Below are 17,593 nucleotides of genomic sequence, written 5' to 3' on the forward strand. Positions count from 1 at the left end.
ATGATTGTTTTGGAGGAGGTACTAGGTGTTTCTAATAGGCAGAATATTTGCTGTTTTCTTTTTACTTAAAGAAAAACAAAAGCGTATCTTGTGGAAATCAATCATGAACTCTATAAAAAGAGTCAACGTTTATATAACAATAAAACTAATCTAATCAAAGAGGTTTTATAATTACTATTTTTGTCAAATCAAGCGTTTTCTTTTCATATTCATTGTTTGTTTAATAAAACACACTTACTTTATTTAGGACATGACACACCAATTTATTACCCCACTTATCAATTACAACATAACAATGATCTATTTGGCCAATCATATAATAACGTTAAATGTTGAGGTTAAGACATAAAAATGTTTGATAAAAACATAAAAATGTTTGATAAAAACATAAAATATATATTTATATAATTACAGACGTGTATTTTAAAATGGATACAAGCAGAGCAGAAGACAGGTCAAACATGTTTAAATCCCAAATTTTAAAGTACTGTGACGTTGTAAAAGTATTTGGTAACAATGAGCACGTAAGCGAGGTGTCAAAAACGAACAAAATACATGCAGCATTTAACATTAATTTAAAATAATGGTTGTATCAATCTAATTTTAATTGTAGATATTTCATAAAGTCCTCATACTTCTCAAATTTATAACTTCCTTTATTTTGTTTTTTTTTAGTGCTATGACTTTCAGAAATGGTATGACAAATGTAATTCAATTGACATAAACATGCAGCTCGTTTTCTGGTAATTCCACTCTGAAATTTGAACTTTCTATACCCCCAAAAGCTCCCTATCAAGTGAAATCTGGCGGTACACGTAGTTGTGGCGGCGGCCTGCCAATTCATTCCTTATTCATTTACAAGTATCACAGCATTGTCCCAGTCTGATACACAAAGGAATATTCTTATGTCAATATTTGGGCTACTGCATAAGGTAATTCTGAAATATTTAAAAAAAAAAAAAGTGGAAAATAGACTTAGAATGCAAAGGTTAATTCGAAATGACTGTGAACAGAAGGTAAGAATTGTTTGAGTTAAGATGAAGTTCACTGATGTCAAATATCGCTTTTAAGTAGTTAGATTAACAATATCAAGAGAGTTGGCTCGTCTGACTCATAATGGTTTACCAAATGATGGCTCAAAACGATAGGATATTGTTTTTGATCGCGTTTATCGTATCTATCGTTGTCTTTTATATGATATATTCACTGTAATTTCGTTTTAGTACTATTTATTTATCCACCTACTATTTTTATTTTATTTTATTACAGGTCAGGAATACTTTTTTATTGTTTCAGGATTTAACTTATTGGACCCTTCAATGACAAGAATCATGGGTAGAAGATTTTTCACAATTTTCCTTCATCTCTTTCCTCTTTGCCGAATGCAAATGATTTTTGAATTTACAGTTTACAAGTCGATGGACATCCTTATTATTTTAGCTCAAGCAACCTTAAACGGCAGTTTTTGTTGGCACAGGGCGCAAAAAGACATTTGTATTAAGCAATATCTAGGTTCGTGAGTTCGGCTTTTCCCACGAAAAGGTGAGAAGCCCAGGTAGGCAGAATAAAGATGATCAAGATGGCAAGAAAAGTCTTATAAAGGGTTTTGGGAACCAAAAATTGGAAAAGGGAATATAATAACTTTGACTGCAAATATGAAACCTGTGGATAGTTCGGAAGATTTTGACCATGACGAATATCTTCAGAACGTAAATACAGGAAGATTAATACCTATACCGGAAGAATTTTCATATTGTCAATCGACCACCAATATTCAAACTGAACATGGAAATGTCAAATAATGCTTAATTAACCAAATTATGTCTTCAAACAGAGATTCAACAATAAAATGTACAGAAAAGAAAAAAAACACACTAGCGAAAAGATAATCAACTATAGCGCTTATAATCAAGCCCTAAAAGCATCGATTCCGTTTTTATCACCCTTATAAACGAAAAAAACACGTCAAAGAACCATTTTTTAAGTTTTTTTTATAAATGATGCATGCCCAAATATGGGCATAATAACGCTCAAGAAGGTTTTGGGGTGTCCTGAGGTCCAACTCATCCCATAAATACCAACGAAAAAACTTTGTGATAATAAAAAAAAAAAACAAACAACAGAGCAGAATTGATGGTAGGTAAACAGACCAATGGTATTGACGTAAAAAATCTAGAATTAGTTACGGATAGCCAGTACGTCAAAAACGGATTTCAAAAAATGTTTTTAAGATAAATAATTGTATCGTGCTTAGAAAAATCTTCGTCGTTACTTCACCTCTGCTTTGAAATCGACGAAATGGACATTCGTTACGTATATTGAGGGCTGTGTCCGTGTTGACTACCAAACTACCTGCGTATATTGATATCATCATATTGATATCATCCTAGTTCTTTGACACAAGCTCATTGTATTCAGTATCATTTCTTTACTTTTCTTTAGTTTTGTGCAAATTATTCTTTGAATTTACGTAAAATGTCGTGAACGGTTATAACACGAAGAAAAAAATGCTTTTATGCCCATTATCTTTTCATGTTATGCACTTACTTGGTTTAATCAGATTGTCTTTTGAATGAGTATCAAAACTTCCTTGTTTTCTTAAGCTAATCAAATAGCCACATGATTGAAAAAGTTTAATAATTATGATCCCAATTAATACGCTTGTTATTTTCCAGACTACTTGATGTATCAACTACGAAGACAATACCGACTGGTCCAGGTCTACAATCTGAAAAAAGAACATTTAATTTCGAGTATTTTAGAAATGTATGTACTGAGTCATGGCATTTATTTCTTAACAGTTAAAAATGTGCTATTTAGGTGAAAGCAGCTATAAATCGGTAATATAGTATTAGAGATTGTGGCGTTAGGAATATATAAGGACTAGAAATAATATTTTCAAAAAAATACATTGTACGAATTTACTTTTAAACACAAAAGCCTAGCATCAGAATAAATTACTATATCAAAAAGAACTATTTTATTCCAAAACATGTAGAATTAATGCTCTAGACTGTGGCAACTGTGAATTTAGAGAGTAAAAAGAGCACCTACATACATTTGAGTGTCAAATTGAGATTTAAGAATTTGATTTTTCCTTATTAGAAAATAGCTGGTTTGATAAGATGGAAATGCACTGCTCAGGGTAGTTTTGTTGTTCAAATCCTTTCTACAATACCATATAACGACATTGTTGTCGACAATTTAGAACGTAGATCTAACTTACCAGTCTCACAAATGTCTCCCTCGTATCTTCCTGTACAATTACATGAAAAAGCGTTAATCAAATTGTTGCAGGATCCTCCATGAAGACATGGATTAGATTGACACTCATTAATATCTGAAATCATACTATAGAAGTTACTCGTAGTCTAATTTTTAATGCAAAGAAAATCGCTATGGAAAATACAATTTGGCATTGAAGACAATATCTACTAGAATGTAAATATGTTAGAGTGACCCTCCAGAATAACCAATCCGTTTTTTTATGTTAGATCATCACTTAGTCTATTGAAGACATCTCAAAAATTTTAAAAATTCGTTAAAAAGTTTATTCAATTCACTTTTCATCTTTAGTTTGTACTTATGCGAAATTTACCTGTCGGACAATCAGAACCAGTATATCCGGGTACACAATCACACCGGTATTTATTGAGCAGGTCATTACATGTGGCACCATTTTTACATGGGTCGGAAGAACATTCATTTATGTCTGTAGATAAGTAGAAAAATAATATTTGGCAAAATTTTATAACTCATAAAAATAGTCAACAAAAACACGTTAAATTGAATGCATATGATGAATATAACAGTATGTTCATTTATGGCAGTTTTAAAAGATGTAGCATAACTTTTAACATTAAACTTTGCAAGCGAAGATTATTCATGCACTTAGTTTATTTATGTATACAGTTGTACCTGTCTGACAATTAATGTCGGCATATCTCTGTACACATCTACAACTGTATCTATTCACCTGCTCATTACATGTGGCACCATTTTGACAGGAATCAGAGGAACATTCGTTTATGTCTACAGATAAAAAAAAACAATTCGATTGATCCAGATTCGCTATTTGGAGAATCTTTGAATTTTCTGCTAGCGTTTGGATGAATATGTGCTTAAAGAGTAATCAAGGGAACCAAGGTTATAGCGGTTATCAAAAGAATGTAATCCAGGGACAAAGGCTAGACATGGAAAACAGACACACGCAACAAAGAACAAAGAGTAACTAAAGAGTAATCAAGGGAACCAAAGACATCATACAAACAAAGTAACAAAAGCAGATGAGCAACTCGGACTCCACTAAAAACTAGGAGCATGGACCAGGTACACCGGTAGGGTAAGCGTCCTCTGCCTTTTCTAAAAACACCCGCCGAGTTGCTCATAAAAAGTCAAGTCCGGGGTAGACGAAAGAGGAAAGGAAAACTATGACACGTTGAACAAATCAGTTTTCATGGCGCAGATGGATACACCCTAACACCGAGCGACACCAATGTTAAAATTAGTACAAATCTACCCCTGGAAGGAATTGTTTCTTTTCTAATATGACAAATACGGTAATCTTTGTGAAAAAAATTTCCTAGGCGTAGCCAAAATAAAGGCTGTTCCGTTTAACTTCCCCCGTACGGAAGTTGGAAAAAATTAAGAAATAAACTATATATCCAAGTAAATCATTATTGAATAAGTATCAGTATAATTATAGTATTAGATAACCTCTCAGCCGTTAAATCATCGCGTAAACGTTTTTAAATGAGTGTTTTGTCTCGAAGCGATAGCGAAAGAAAAAAAGAGACAGTGCGCAGGTGCTAATGGTGGGGTTGTACCGACATATACTGTTTGACGATATGAATATGTCATATTAGAATTCGAACTAAACTAATCGGCATTTCAGTTCTGGGAAAATAATTTGTTTATTGTCGCATATAAAATGGAATTAACCTTGATGTTTTAGAAGTAGATGTGTATGTACACGGAGACTATAAAGCAAATATTCATGCTCGAAGATGATCGAGGTATGTCAATGGGATATTTTTCTTTCTGTGGCGATGTAAGAGATAATTACAGGAGCTAAGTTTCACAAATCTAGATTCTGGTGTCTGCTTTATCAATCCTATTTTAAATCTATATTGATAACAAGCTTCTTGATTAAGCTGATTTCACCGGAATTTGCTATGCAGCTCGCGTGAAAATGACTATCGCGTGGAGCGATAAAAGTTAATGGACTTGCAAATATGAAGTAAATTTCTTCTACCAAAATAAACTTGAAATTAAAAAAAAAAACAACTGATACACCTTTTTCTGCTTCTGAGTCGACGTCTGAAATGGTATCATTTTGACTTTATAATTGTAAATTTCCCCTTCCTTAGTGCAATATACTTACATCTCCAGCCTATACGTTTTGTGTCGATCATTAACATGGTCTGTACATGTACTTTCTAAATCAGGAGTGTGTTTAGCTTTTAATTTCGTCACAAGCTTTTCAGTCGTCATAATTGACAGACACGTTTTTTTTTGCTATCTCACAGATGAGATCTGGACCGGATATCTTCTGTTAGATACGTCTTACCGGGTTGTACCCCCCCCCCCGAATCTGACACTTACTACCTGCAATGGAGTGGCTCCTTTGACTCACTGTGTCGGAGGGTTATAAAGTCTTATGACTTGCAACAATATTTCATCCATTGCAAGCGTTTTATAATCATGTTAGGCGTTAAAATTTAACAGATACATTTCATTTCTTTTGAAAGAGCTAAGAATAAATGATATTCGAGTAATACAAGAATCCATACAAGGAAAGGCACAGAGCAGGATTATCTACTTACTCAACTACTTACTATTAATCATATGTGTATCCTGAAACACTCTTAAAGATCTGCGAGATAATCTCAAATCTCGCTCCTTCGTTGAAAGTCTTTTAAATATATGTATGTATTATATACAACTTTGCCCCACGACGAATTAAAACCTGTCTAAATGAAATCATCCGCAAAGCATTTAAATGCAAGAATGGTAATTCTCATAAGTTTGTTGTTTTAGGCTACGATTCTACATATTTCACCCCTACGAAACAAGGAAGCACAAGTTAATATACCGATCAATAGGTAACCAGTATGCTAGTTTCTACTGGACAATATATTTGCCACTTTTTGAGGGACAATTTTTCAACAAAGTCTAGGTATATTGATGGGCACTAATTTTGTCCTTCTTCCAGCTGATCTTATGGCTTCATTTATTTATCCATAAGAACTAGAAATTAAAGAGATTACTATCACAGCTTCCTTCCAAAAATAAAACAAAACTTCGACTATAATAGTGCTCATTCGTTTTAGGGAGTTTTTAAGTACCCTATAACCCCCCCCCCCCCCCTTACGACAACCAGCAGCAGCTACGGGTGTGAAATGGTGTTTATATTTATCAGTTGTTAAGGTATGTCAAGGTTGGTATCGACTATTCTGACTTCATCAGACGCCACTGTTGCCCTATAGATAGGCTTTTGGACCAAGGTTGTAAGTAAATATATCTCATGTATACGCTCCCTAAAAATGTTTTATTTCCGATATTCATATCTTTCTGAAAAAAAATGTTTTCTGCCAAACAGATTATAGTGGTGAATTTTCCAAATATCTACAAAATAATTTTCTGTAGTTATTATTTCATCTTGAAGTTGACCCCCATTTTAAACAAAGTTCAAGACTATTTTTTGAAATTCGTGGCTTGGATTTACACATATATATATATTTTTATTGTATTTCGTTCTTATTACTTTCAATTATTTTTGTGCATATCTTTTGTACTGTTGACCACTGATTTTACCGATTTTGACTGGTGCCAATTTCATGCTGCCCATTTTTTTTAAATATACCGGAAATAAATTACCCTAATTATAATGGGAGGTTTATCGCGCTATGATTGATTGATTGATTCTTGGGGTTTAACGCCCGAGCAGCAATATTTCAGCTATATTCAGACCATGAGCATGAAATGGATGATAAAATGAACATGAAATGATGATGAAATGAAATAATGGGATGGGACACAAGAATAATAGGGTCGACAAATTGATTGCCCCTGGAAATAGGGAGAGGTGGGTAGGGTCGGGCAATTTATATAATTAGCATCCTTTGGCGGAGCCCTATGGTTCCTATTCCGGGAGAATACCACAGAAGGGTTCCTTAACGTGCGAGAAACGTGGCATCTTTCCAAACACGGTGCACCACTATGGTTTGCTGTCAGGTTTTCCTTATTATGGCTGACGACCCCAGCATGGAACATACCAGGGTTACCCCATTCCTCCACCTGGGGCACACAACCCAGTTGCTCTGTGGGCAGAGCGCCATAGCCTCGGCCAGGGTTTTGAGCACCTTTTACGACAAGCTTAGTGCTGCTGCGGGCCTATTATTTAAACACCCGGACCCGCACGGAGCTCCTGTGGCGGAGCGCAAAGGTTCCTACTGTTACCGAATACCACAGCAGGGTTCTTTAACGTGCAAAGAACGTGGCATTTATCGCTACGAAACCTAATTCAATACACCCATATAGATCATTTTGCGGTTGTTTCCAACTTTCCGGTTTTTATTCTGATATTGCTAATTATGATGATTTTAATCTTTGATAATCGACACTTCGGATACTTTTATTTTATCATTTCCATATTATTTACATTTATATTTTATTTAATTACATGTACATCATGATCTTCTTAAATGATATAGCCCAAATGTTAATAGCTCCGTTGTATTTGATTGACCTGATCTGACATTGTGTCGGGGAGCTACATAATGATACGTGTAACTTGACTCTTACCGGATTATACTCAATTGCAATGTGCAAAGTATCGCTGGTGAGCGGGACGTGTTTACCTTTCCAGAGCAACTGATGTCACCGTTTTGATTTTATGTTGTTCTAAAGTTTGTTTTGTTTTGTTTTTTTTTTCTAGAGTTTTTTTTCGTGTGTGTGATGTGTCTTGTTTTCTTTATCTTCAGTTTCATATGTAATTGTATTTACATCTATTCGCAACATTGTCATTCATTCATTCATTCATTCATTCATTCATTCATTCATTCATTCATTCATTCATTCATTCATTCATTGCCCAGGCTAAGGTAATTGCTTAAGCATGGTGAAAAATTGAATATATATAAGAAAGAAACCGAAGCACCAATAATCCAATAAAGGGACGATTGATGAGACACACCGAAATCCAAGTACATGGTTGGTATTGCCTGAGCGAAAAAACAGGAAACAAAGACGTTCTACATTCACAATGTATGCTTTCTGGCATCTTCCTTAGCCCGGAGCATTCCCCAATTTTTCAGCATGCTTAAGCAATTACCTTAGCCTGAAGAATTCATCGATTTTACAGCTTCCCTTAGCTTCTACCTTATCTCAGGGGTTTCACCGATGTTACAGCTTCCAATAGCATCTACCTTAGCCCGGGGGTTTCACCGATTTTACAACTTAGTAAGTCAGGCATCCCTGAAGCTCAAGCTCATACTTGTCAAAAGGTCGTAAATGTTGTCGTCTAAAAGCTTGTATTTGTATGTCAATTAAGTCATATCAACGTTGTGACATTATAAAGGATATGCATTTTTTATGACTCTTATATTTGAGATAATACAATTTTTATATCGTTAAGATGAATTAGTCTATCAAGAGTTAATGCATTTTTTGAAGTATTTATTCTGGAAATATTCATAGTTGTCGGAGCTTGAGTAAAAATTCTATAACAAATACGTTTGACGTCATCATGTGTTTAGGCAGACTGTCGACGTACTCTTTCAAAACCCACCACCACCCCATCGACCCCCATTCTTCATACGTATTCAACGATTCTGCTGCTGTTTTTGTTGATTTTATTTTCAGGATGGATAGCCATGATCTCGATCATCCTACCAGTGCAGCTCAAAAGACATTTCAAAAACGGGAAAAGGAATGATGAATCTATGGAGTAACATTTAGATATTCGTTGCTAAGAGTCGTTTCCATACACAAGGAGCTGGAGATCATGGACTTTACTTCTATAATGTGAAAGGTTGAATTTAGACAGTTAAAGTATACTTACGATATGTTTAAAAACATGAATATTTAATATTCTCTATGTTTATCAGCATATATATGTACATTTGTTTGCATTTGTTTTCAATCATAATAAAATTGTCATTTTGCGGGATATTGCAAGATGATAAATGGGACATATCGGGATTACCAAATGGTACGGAAGCTTATATTTTTGGGGTTTATCGTCTGTGTTACTTCAGAGATGGGTATTTATTGATATGTAAAATGGTGGTCGTCTTTGTTAATTACCAAAGAGGCCGATTCCTGAATTGTTACCAATTCGGAATCATTGAACTTCTTTGAAAACACTGGGGAGTTCGAGTAAATATTTGCTATCGTATCATGGTCTGTGTTCCATGGTCTCTCTTGTCGATTGTTTTTATGGGTCTAGGATTATTGTAGCTTTTACTCGTACCAGTAAAGCGGGGCTAGGCTTGTCACGTTACTAAATTGGCGGTCTAACTTTTGTCATCTTGCCATTATTTTATCACTGTGGCTGTATCTTTCACTTAAATTGTGTTTTCGATGCCAAATGAATCTTTTGATTAACCAACGAAAAGGTTAATTGTCAAAAATGTGTTTTAAATGAATTGAATAACCACAACTAAAAGCAAGATGTATATAATTTCATTAGTATTAAACTTTGGTATAACATTTTGGAAACCATTCAGTTACGTAGAGTGTGTAACCAGAGGAAAATAGGTGGGAATGACGCAATGAAACAAGTTTTACGTTTAGTTCAATTACCAAATTTTTCTTTTCCAAACTACATAATTTATCAAATTCAATGCAGTTTCCGTACTTTACAAAACAATCAATATATATATATATATCAATACATCTAACAAAGGGAAAAAAAACGCCGTTAAAATGTTGGCATAAGATTATGGAAGAGTAATCAAGGGAACCAAGGTTATAGCGGTAATCAACAGAATGTAATCCAGGGACAAAGACCAGACATGGAAAACAGACATATACAACACAGAACATAAAGTAACTAATATCATATATACAAAATAACAAAAGCAAATGAGCAACTCGGACTCCACTAAAAACTGGGAGCATGGACCAGGTGCACCGGTAGAGTAAGCGTCCTCTGGACTATGTCATAACCAGATTCTGCATAACTGACTGCACTTCCCTAAAATCATTAATCAATTTCGCCAAATGAATATCATGCAACAACTGGATAAATACGTACATTGTACAAACAGGCCCAATATGAAAAAAAAACCGGCCCAATACAGAAAAAACCCTTAATAAATATGGCAATTGTCAATATTTCCATTTCCGCTGAGGTATGCTTCATATCGCTCAGTTATTTAACTTCAAATTTTAATTGCTTTGTGAAGTCGTTTGGGGCTTCGGCGTTGCCTCTGTCCAATATAGCTATCCTCGACCTAATACGACTGTCTCATTGACTTGAAATAATACGGGGCAAATGTACGTGTATATGAACCTGTGTCTACCCTTCCACAGGTACTTGGAGTCGGGATTTTTTTTCTCATTTTTTTATTATTATTATTTTTGTATTTTATTAATTTTTTTTTTTGTAAGAAGAAAAATTACGAAATCATGTCTTATAACAGCTAATTTTGCAATTATTCTATCTATATGAAGTTTTCTGATATTTGGGGGTCGACAGGTATATAGGACGAAGTCGACCTCTATATAGATATATCAGAAAACTTCATATAGATAGTATAAATGCAATATTAATATCTGCTGATTGATTGTTGGTGCTTGACGCCCGAACAGCAATATATCAGCTATATTCAGGCAATGAACATGAAATGGATGATAAAATGAACATGGAATGATGATGTTCAATGAAAAATGGGATAGGACGCCGCCTGGTTCCAATTGCCACTGGAAATAGGGAGTGGGTAGGATCGAGCAATTAAGCTTCCTGTGGCAGAGCGCAAAGGTTGCTACTCCGATATTATACCACACCAGAGTTCTTAAACGTGCAAGGAATGTGGCATTTTTTTTCCAACATGGTGCACCACTATGGTTTACGGTCAGGTTTTCCGTAATAATGTCCTGACGACCCCTGCAAAAAGCATGCCGGGGTACCCTATTTCACCACCTGGGATACAAAACCCAGTAGATCTGTGGGCACAGTGACCTGGCCTCCTGTTATAACACGTGATTTCTTCTTTTTTTTCTTTTTAACAAAAAAAAAAACATTAACGACCCCAAGTACCTGTGTACCCTTCGAGGTCTAGCTGTAAATTGCATTTGATTTCTACCCCCTAAATATATATATGTATAATTATGGATGTTACGTACAAGATCTAAAAAAATATGCAAGTTGTTGCAAGCCAGACTTTATTAAACTATTTAAAACTTCTTTTCCGATATTGGCCAGTATTGTTGACAGAATTTCACTCAAGTTCTATTCTACATGGAGTTAAAAATACAATGTATACAAAAACATGTTCTATGATTGTTCATTATCAATCAACTTATGATCACTGATCTGTATCGGAATTAATTATGAATGAAAGGTTGAAATCTATTCGATCAATTATTAAGAGTGGTTTATTATTTGTTTACATGGTTACCAAGCAAGCTGTAACAAGTCGGTCAGGTGTTTTAATAAAGGATACCTGTACACAGAAATTAAAGGTTTAAACCGACCTAGACGTGCTAAATATTAACGTTACACGGTAAGTTAAATTGTATGATATATAAAGAAGTTTCTTACAGTCTGATTATTTTTTAAAATCTATATTATATTAAATTCACATAAAAAAAATGAAATACTAAATTCGAGTATTACGTACATAGCCAGTCACAGATGCTGTACATATCGGGATTAAGTCCTGAATTAGTTCGGCTTTGTGACGATTGACTTACATGCATTTTAAAGAATCTATATAAGTTGCCTTTTGTTTACCAGAGAGCGTGTTGTGATATTTAACTCGTATTGCTGCGTGTTTTATTTCAAAGCTATCGTTACTACAATTTATAATTTTTTAAAGCACTTAAATAATATACAGGATGGTACTTGAATTTTGTAAACCGCTTATATTTTGATTTAAATATAACATCGTTTTTTTTTCGCGTAAATACGAAATGAATCGTAACTCAAGCTGTCTTCATTTAAGAAAATTAATACTTCGGACATAAAATAGAATTGGAGCAAAAATTCCTAGTATTCGAAGCAAATTTAAAAGCTTATACTGTCAAAAAAGGGGGGGTAATTAATTTATTCTGCTAGAGACTAGTATCAGTAATGAAAACCACCTGCCTTAGTGTATTTAGACCGCCGAATAATTACTTCGTAGACCTAATTTGCTTTTGATATGATAAATAGTACAGAAATCGCTTAAGAGGAAGGAGCACCGAGATCCAATGTGCAATTAATATAGAGCAACTAATATACTTAGTAGGACTAAAGAACTTTTAATTATTTGAGCTTGCGGGTCTTCATTTGTATTTGCAAAAGAAACTAGAACAGCACTGCCAGTATCTTTTATATTGTTTACTCTTATTTGTTTTGGTTTTGTCCTGAATTTTTTTTATTTAATTCATATATGTTTGCATACATCTCAATCGTCCTGTTTTCGTCTGATTTGGGGCCACATGAGTTTCAAGATCGCATTTTTCTGTTCACAGATATGACCATGGCTACAATAAGAGTCAATATAAGTAAAGAAGAGGAGCCTGAAACGGAAAAGAAGTTTGAAGATATGACATTGATGGAAAAATGGAAGAATCGTCACAAGCACATGGCAGATACACCGACAAGATTCAAACAACATACACGTATCTTGTATGCGTTTCAATCTACCACACAGTTGTATATGTTCATGGTATACATCATTCCTCGGCTTTTTGAGGATGAATGGAGTCAGTATTGGTTAAAAGTTCTAACAGTATTTTTATGTATCCAGTGGCTCATGAACTTTTTCTGTACAATATTGTACAGTACAGACATTAAAAAGACACGTGACAATCCTAGTGTTCAGGTGAAAGACCGTTGGGAAAACCCTCCCGAGTACTTCGAATCTCTTATTTCTGACACACCGAACTCAAATTCAAATGGGCACGCTTCACAGGTTATACAGATGCAGATGGTGGATAGTGGAATGCAGTGGAGTTATTGTGAGAAATGTGAAATGAACACTCCACCTAGAGCAAGGCATTGTAGTGTCTGTAAAACATGCATACTTAAGCGAGACCATCATTGCTATTTCGCAGGTACTTGCATAGGCTTTCGAAACCAGCGATTTTTCTTTGTGTGGGCATTTTATTCCATATGGGTTGGAGCATTAGGATTTTATTTTACTTATCTTTATTTAAGAGAGTTTTACTGGCCACAGGCTTATTCGTGGACAGACTTTATTCCGATGGTGTCATTTTATCGATGGTATTATCAACAAACTGAGATAAGTCCTCACATTATACTGCTTATAACTCATTTATACTTGGAATTGGTCTGTGCCTTCATGGGAATGGTTTATTTTACTGTACAGACAGTTTTAGTGACAAAAGGAGTAACCATGTTTGAATTTACTAAAGTAATAAGCGTTAAAAATACCAACAGTATAAACGCTAATTTTCGGTCGGTGTTTGGAGACTTTTGGGCTCTGAATTTCTTATTTCCCATGATAATTCTTTTCAAACAACGAGATGATGGGATGCAATGGCATGGTGTTAAAATTGACTACAATGGCAATGTAAATAATAATGGAATGAAGGTTCATAACAAATAAAACGCATAATGAATTCGTTTTGTACCGTGTTAAGTTTTTCTTTAGCCTTTATCATTGAACCTATAGAGAATTGTAGGAATTGAGTGTACAAACCTATAAACAGAATATCAACTACACATATTTACGGATATTTTTCTCTGAATCAATACCTCTTTTTGTTGAATATGGTGTTGGAGATTTTGGTGTGGGATGTTACTGTTCAGTATTTTCTTTTGATTACTTCCCCTTATCTACTCAGATTGCAACAGAAAAATCAACCACTGCAATGTCTTCTCAAACATGTTAACCTTCAGTGCACAAAAAAACAACTTGAAATCGTGGTCATATTGTCTTCTTTAAAGACGCTTTCTCTACCGGTGCACCTGGTCCATGCTCAGACGTTTTAGTGGAGTCCGGGCTGCTTATATATGTTTGTTTCTATGTGTATGTGTGTTATTTTAGTTATTCCTAGTTTCTTTATTGTGTGTCTCCATTTTCCTTGTCTAGTTGTTATCCTTTGATTATGTTCTCTTAGATAAGCGTTCCAATCCTGGTGTTCTTGATTACCCTTTATATAAATTGCAATTGATACGATATACATTTGAAAATTTAAGGATATGAAATGCATGATCAGACCTGTATTTAAAAAGATTCGAAAACAATTAAAAAGCAAATACAGTCCATAAGCAAACCCAGTTAAATCGTAGAAGTTGTTAGTTAACACACTACGTAAAAACAGTCATTTTATGAGAATGAAAGAACCCTTATCGTCATACATTATTATTATATATTTTTAAAGAACAAGACAATGTTACCTGGATGGGGTGTAGTGGCGAGTTTGTTTGAAACACTTTTGCACATATGGGCTGGAACTATCATCTTGGGGGTCAATTTTCAAATAAATTTTGATATATCTCCAGATATCTAGGATAATTCCCGAATTTATCGTTAATGGAGTGAAATTGAATTTTTCAGGGGTTTGTTTTTCACCAGTATTATTTGGAGGGAACTCTTTCAGGCGACAGTTTATGTGGGTTGTCATAAATAAGCACTATTTTATTTATTTTTTGTTTATTTTTTATTGCTACTTGATAAGCAGAAATAACCAAATGTCGATATTAGGCCTGAGATGTGTACCAATTAAATGTATGAATTAGTATAATGTTACTTTTAGGTGTAAAAACTTAAGATTGTAAGCATATAAAGTTCACAGTAAATGAAAGATTTTACTTGGTCAGAAGAAAAGACAATAACAATCATTTTACAACTTTTTTATTTTCTTTTTGAAGAAATTAAGAAAATAATGTGCAGTGTTATATCAATATATATTGGTTTGGAAATATTAATGAATCACGTCGTTATTGTAATAATATTACAATTGTACGTGTAGGGATCTCAGTAAAATCTTTGGTATCATAGTCTAATCACAATTGCAACGGCAGTATTCAAAATTAAAGCACCAAAGGTGCTGAAACTCGGAAGTCGATTGGCTTGCAACCTGCAAGATAGTTAACATTCACGGGGCATAGTTAAAATCCAACACCACCCAAAGAGAGATAACTCTAATTAAATTGTATTGGCTTTTAACCATCTTCTTTGAAATTACTACGCGGCCAAGCGCAAAAAAAATAGTTTGGCGTCTCGATTTTCCAGTTCGACAATAATTAGCTGAAAATTGTTATATACAATATGAAATGTTATCTGCCTGAAGTCCTATTGTCATTCTTATACTTACAATACTCGAAGCCACCCACGTGACTTCCAAGTAATGACGAACACTTTCCATCGTCGTTAGGGGTTCGTTACTATTTTAACAGGCAGGTTCTTGTGCGTCTTATAACTAATGTAATCGAAGTATGTCATTATGTTAGACATAATAATTTTCGGATGAACTCTAATCCAGGAAATTATTTCACATTTATTTTTTTTCGGAGGATATTATTTCCCTGTGAGAAATTTTGTTTCCACTACTTGAATACTGATATTTATGATGAAAAAGCTAGAGGTATTCCTATCTGTACACTGTATATTATTTCATACTACGTTATTAAATAATATCTTGAAAATATTTCACATAGAGTGAACAGTATGCATACTTTAGATAAAACAGATAATATTTATCAATTAAATATTATCCTGGATGAATAATCATGTGTAAAACATCCCATGAAATTACATCCAGGATGAAAATTAAAATTAATATCTAAAACCATTCTGGATAATATGTCACATCAAAAACTATCCGAATCGTTTTTACCTAACACTGTGAACTCTTTTTACCCCACAAAAAAAACGAGCCGTACTTTTTTATAGCGTCCCTAAAGAAAACCTTTTCAGATTTATGTATGTTTAACCATTTCAAGGTTTGGTATGGAAACAATTTAATAACCATGGAAAACATTTAACTATTATAAAATATCCCCGGATTAAATTTGATATTAATTATTTTTCTGTGGAAAGTATTTCACTTAGGATACTATTGGATGTTATAATTACATCTCCAAGCTTATTATAACATTATAGCAGGTTGTGGCACACTGAGTAATTGTAATATCTTCCTTGGATTTCTTTGAAATGTTGAATAATGCAATGTCTTCATTGGATTTCTGTGAAAATGGGTGTCAATCAATGGCGGATCCAGAAATTTTTACAAGGCGAGGGGGTCCAGATCATTATTTGTTCAGTTTTGCTCAAATTGTGCACACTGTTTACAACAATCCCTGAATCCGCCATCGTCAAAGCTCCGTTACACACAGGACGTAAATACATGTAGAGTTAAAGCTAAAATAATTTGCGTACAAACATGTATGTGTTTATGTCTTTTGTTTTTTTTATGCTACATAATACCTTAACAAAATATATTATTTCAACTTTTATCAACTTATTCTGAATGTGTCAAAACAGTAATAATGTATTGGCGACGGTTCAATCCATAGTAATATACTAAATCGGATATACTCAGCCGTTTTCGCTATACACTTGTTTTAAGTGGAACGGAAATGGTTGAGTAGTTCAGATTGAGAACAACAAACAATCACCCATTTCTGCGATTGAGCCTGTTTTTGAATTTCTTATATCGCCGGAAGCTGTGATTGTCAGCGACTGTTGTGTTTTTATCGTATTTCACTTCAATTGCACCATCTGTACATTTCCCATCGTTCACTGTAATATCATCAATAGAAATATCTCCTTGGTAACCACGTCGTGTCACTGCCTCAAACTTTACCTGTAATACAAGCAGCTCAAGTATTTATTTCTGAATCTATATAATATCCAAAATGTGAAGTATACAAATGTTGCATGATAAGTGTGATCGGTCAAATAGGGGAGTTGTCCCCTTTTCCTGGTAATTGTAGCGTTCGTGACGTAACCATTTTTTGAATAAATGTAATAATGAAAGCTGGCACCTTTTACTATCTGCTTAAATTCAGCACATAATCTGCATCTGCGCCCAAGTAGACAACATAACTCAAATGGTGGTGCCTATATATAATGGAGTGATGTAATGTTCCACAATCATGACTTTTCTCCGTATTTCGTTCCACCATATACATTGTAACCACAGTGGATCTAACGGAGAAGCTTTATGATTTTGGACCTGTACAATCTATGTAAAAGACCACGCTCACCATAAAAATATGGAGACTTGTATACTGTTTAAGTAAAGAAAGTTAAAGAAGCATGAGAGAATCAGAAAAAGATACTATCGAATACTGTCATATTGGAGTGCATCATTTTTCTTGATCAAACAAGAGCGCAATATTTGATGTAGTCAAATGATTGGATGACTGAACATGAACAAAAGACGCGAAAGAAAGACATCCTGTGAT

The 17,593-nt window shown here is 34.2% G+C and overlaps 3 protein-coding genes across 3 annotated transcripts in view; 1 reads left to right on the forward strand and 2 right to left on the reverse strand.

Moving 5' to 3' along the window:
- The window catches only part of LOC148621677 (uncharacterized), a 46,805-nt gene extending 30,309 nt beyond the window's left edge, over positions 1 to 16,496 (reverse strand). The window contains exons 1-6 of the mRNA XM_088574086.1: positions 16,476 to 16,496; positions 15,499 to 15,541; positions 3,919 to 4,032; positions 3,599 to 3,712; positions 3,227 to 3,340; positions 2,660 to 2,728 (exon numbers count right to left, since the gene is read on the reverse strand). Coding sequence (XP_088430212.1) covers positions 2,660 to 2,728; positions 3,227 to 3,340; positions 3,599 to 3,712; positions 3,919 to 4,032; positions 15,499 to 15,541; positions 16,476 to 16,496 — 475 coding nt within the window. The remainder of the gene's footprint in view (positions 1 to 2,659; positions 2,729 to 3,226; positions 3,341 to 3,598; positions 3,713 to 3,918; positions 4,033 to 15,498; positions 15,542 to 16,475) is intronic.
- LOC148621678 (uncharacterized) lies at positions 11,355 to 13,801 on the forward strand. Its single transcript, XM_088576295.1, has 2 exons — positions 11,355 to 11,732; positions 12,685 to 13,801. Exon 2 carries the CDS (start codon positions 12,687 to 12,689, stop codon positions 13,782 to 13,784), a length of 1,098 nt encoding a protein of 365 aa, XP_088432421.1. The 5' UTR covers positions 11,355 to 11,732; positions 12,685 to 12,686; the 3' UTR covers positions 13,785 to 13,801.
- The window catches only part of LOC148621679 (uncharacterized), a 28,913-nt gene continuing 26,338 nt past the window's right edge, over positions 15,019 to 17,593 (reverse strand). The window contains exon 6 of the mRNA XM_088576296.1: positions 15,019 to 16,989. Within this exon, the coding sequence (XP_088432422.1) occupies positions 16,798 to 16,989 (192 nt within the window). The 3' untranslated portion in view covers positions 15,019 to 16,797. The remainder of the gene's footprint in view (positions 16,990 to 17,593) is intronic.

This window comes from Perna viridis, chromosome 3, assembly GCF_037379345.1.
Source record: "Perna viridis isolate PV_CMFRI_1.1 ecotype Kerala chromosome 3, ASM3737934v1, whole genome shotgun sequence".
In the NCBI taxonomy this organism is placed as follows: Eukaryota; Metazoa; Mollusca; class Bivalvia; order Mytilida; family Mytilidae; genus Perna; species Perna viridis.

Excerpts from the sequence above, each read along its gene's own strand:
- LOC148621678 (XM_088576295.1), top strand. The coding sequence starts at position 12,687 with ATGACCATGGCTACAATAAGAGTCAATATAAGTAAAGAAGAGGAGCCT.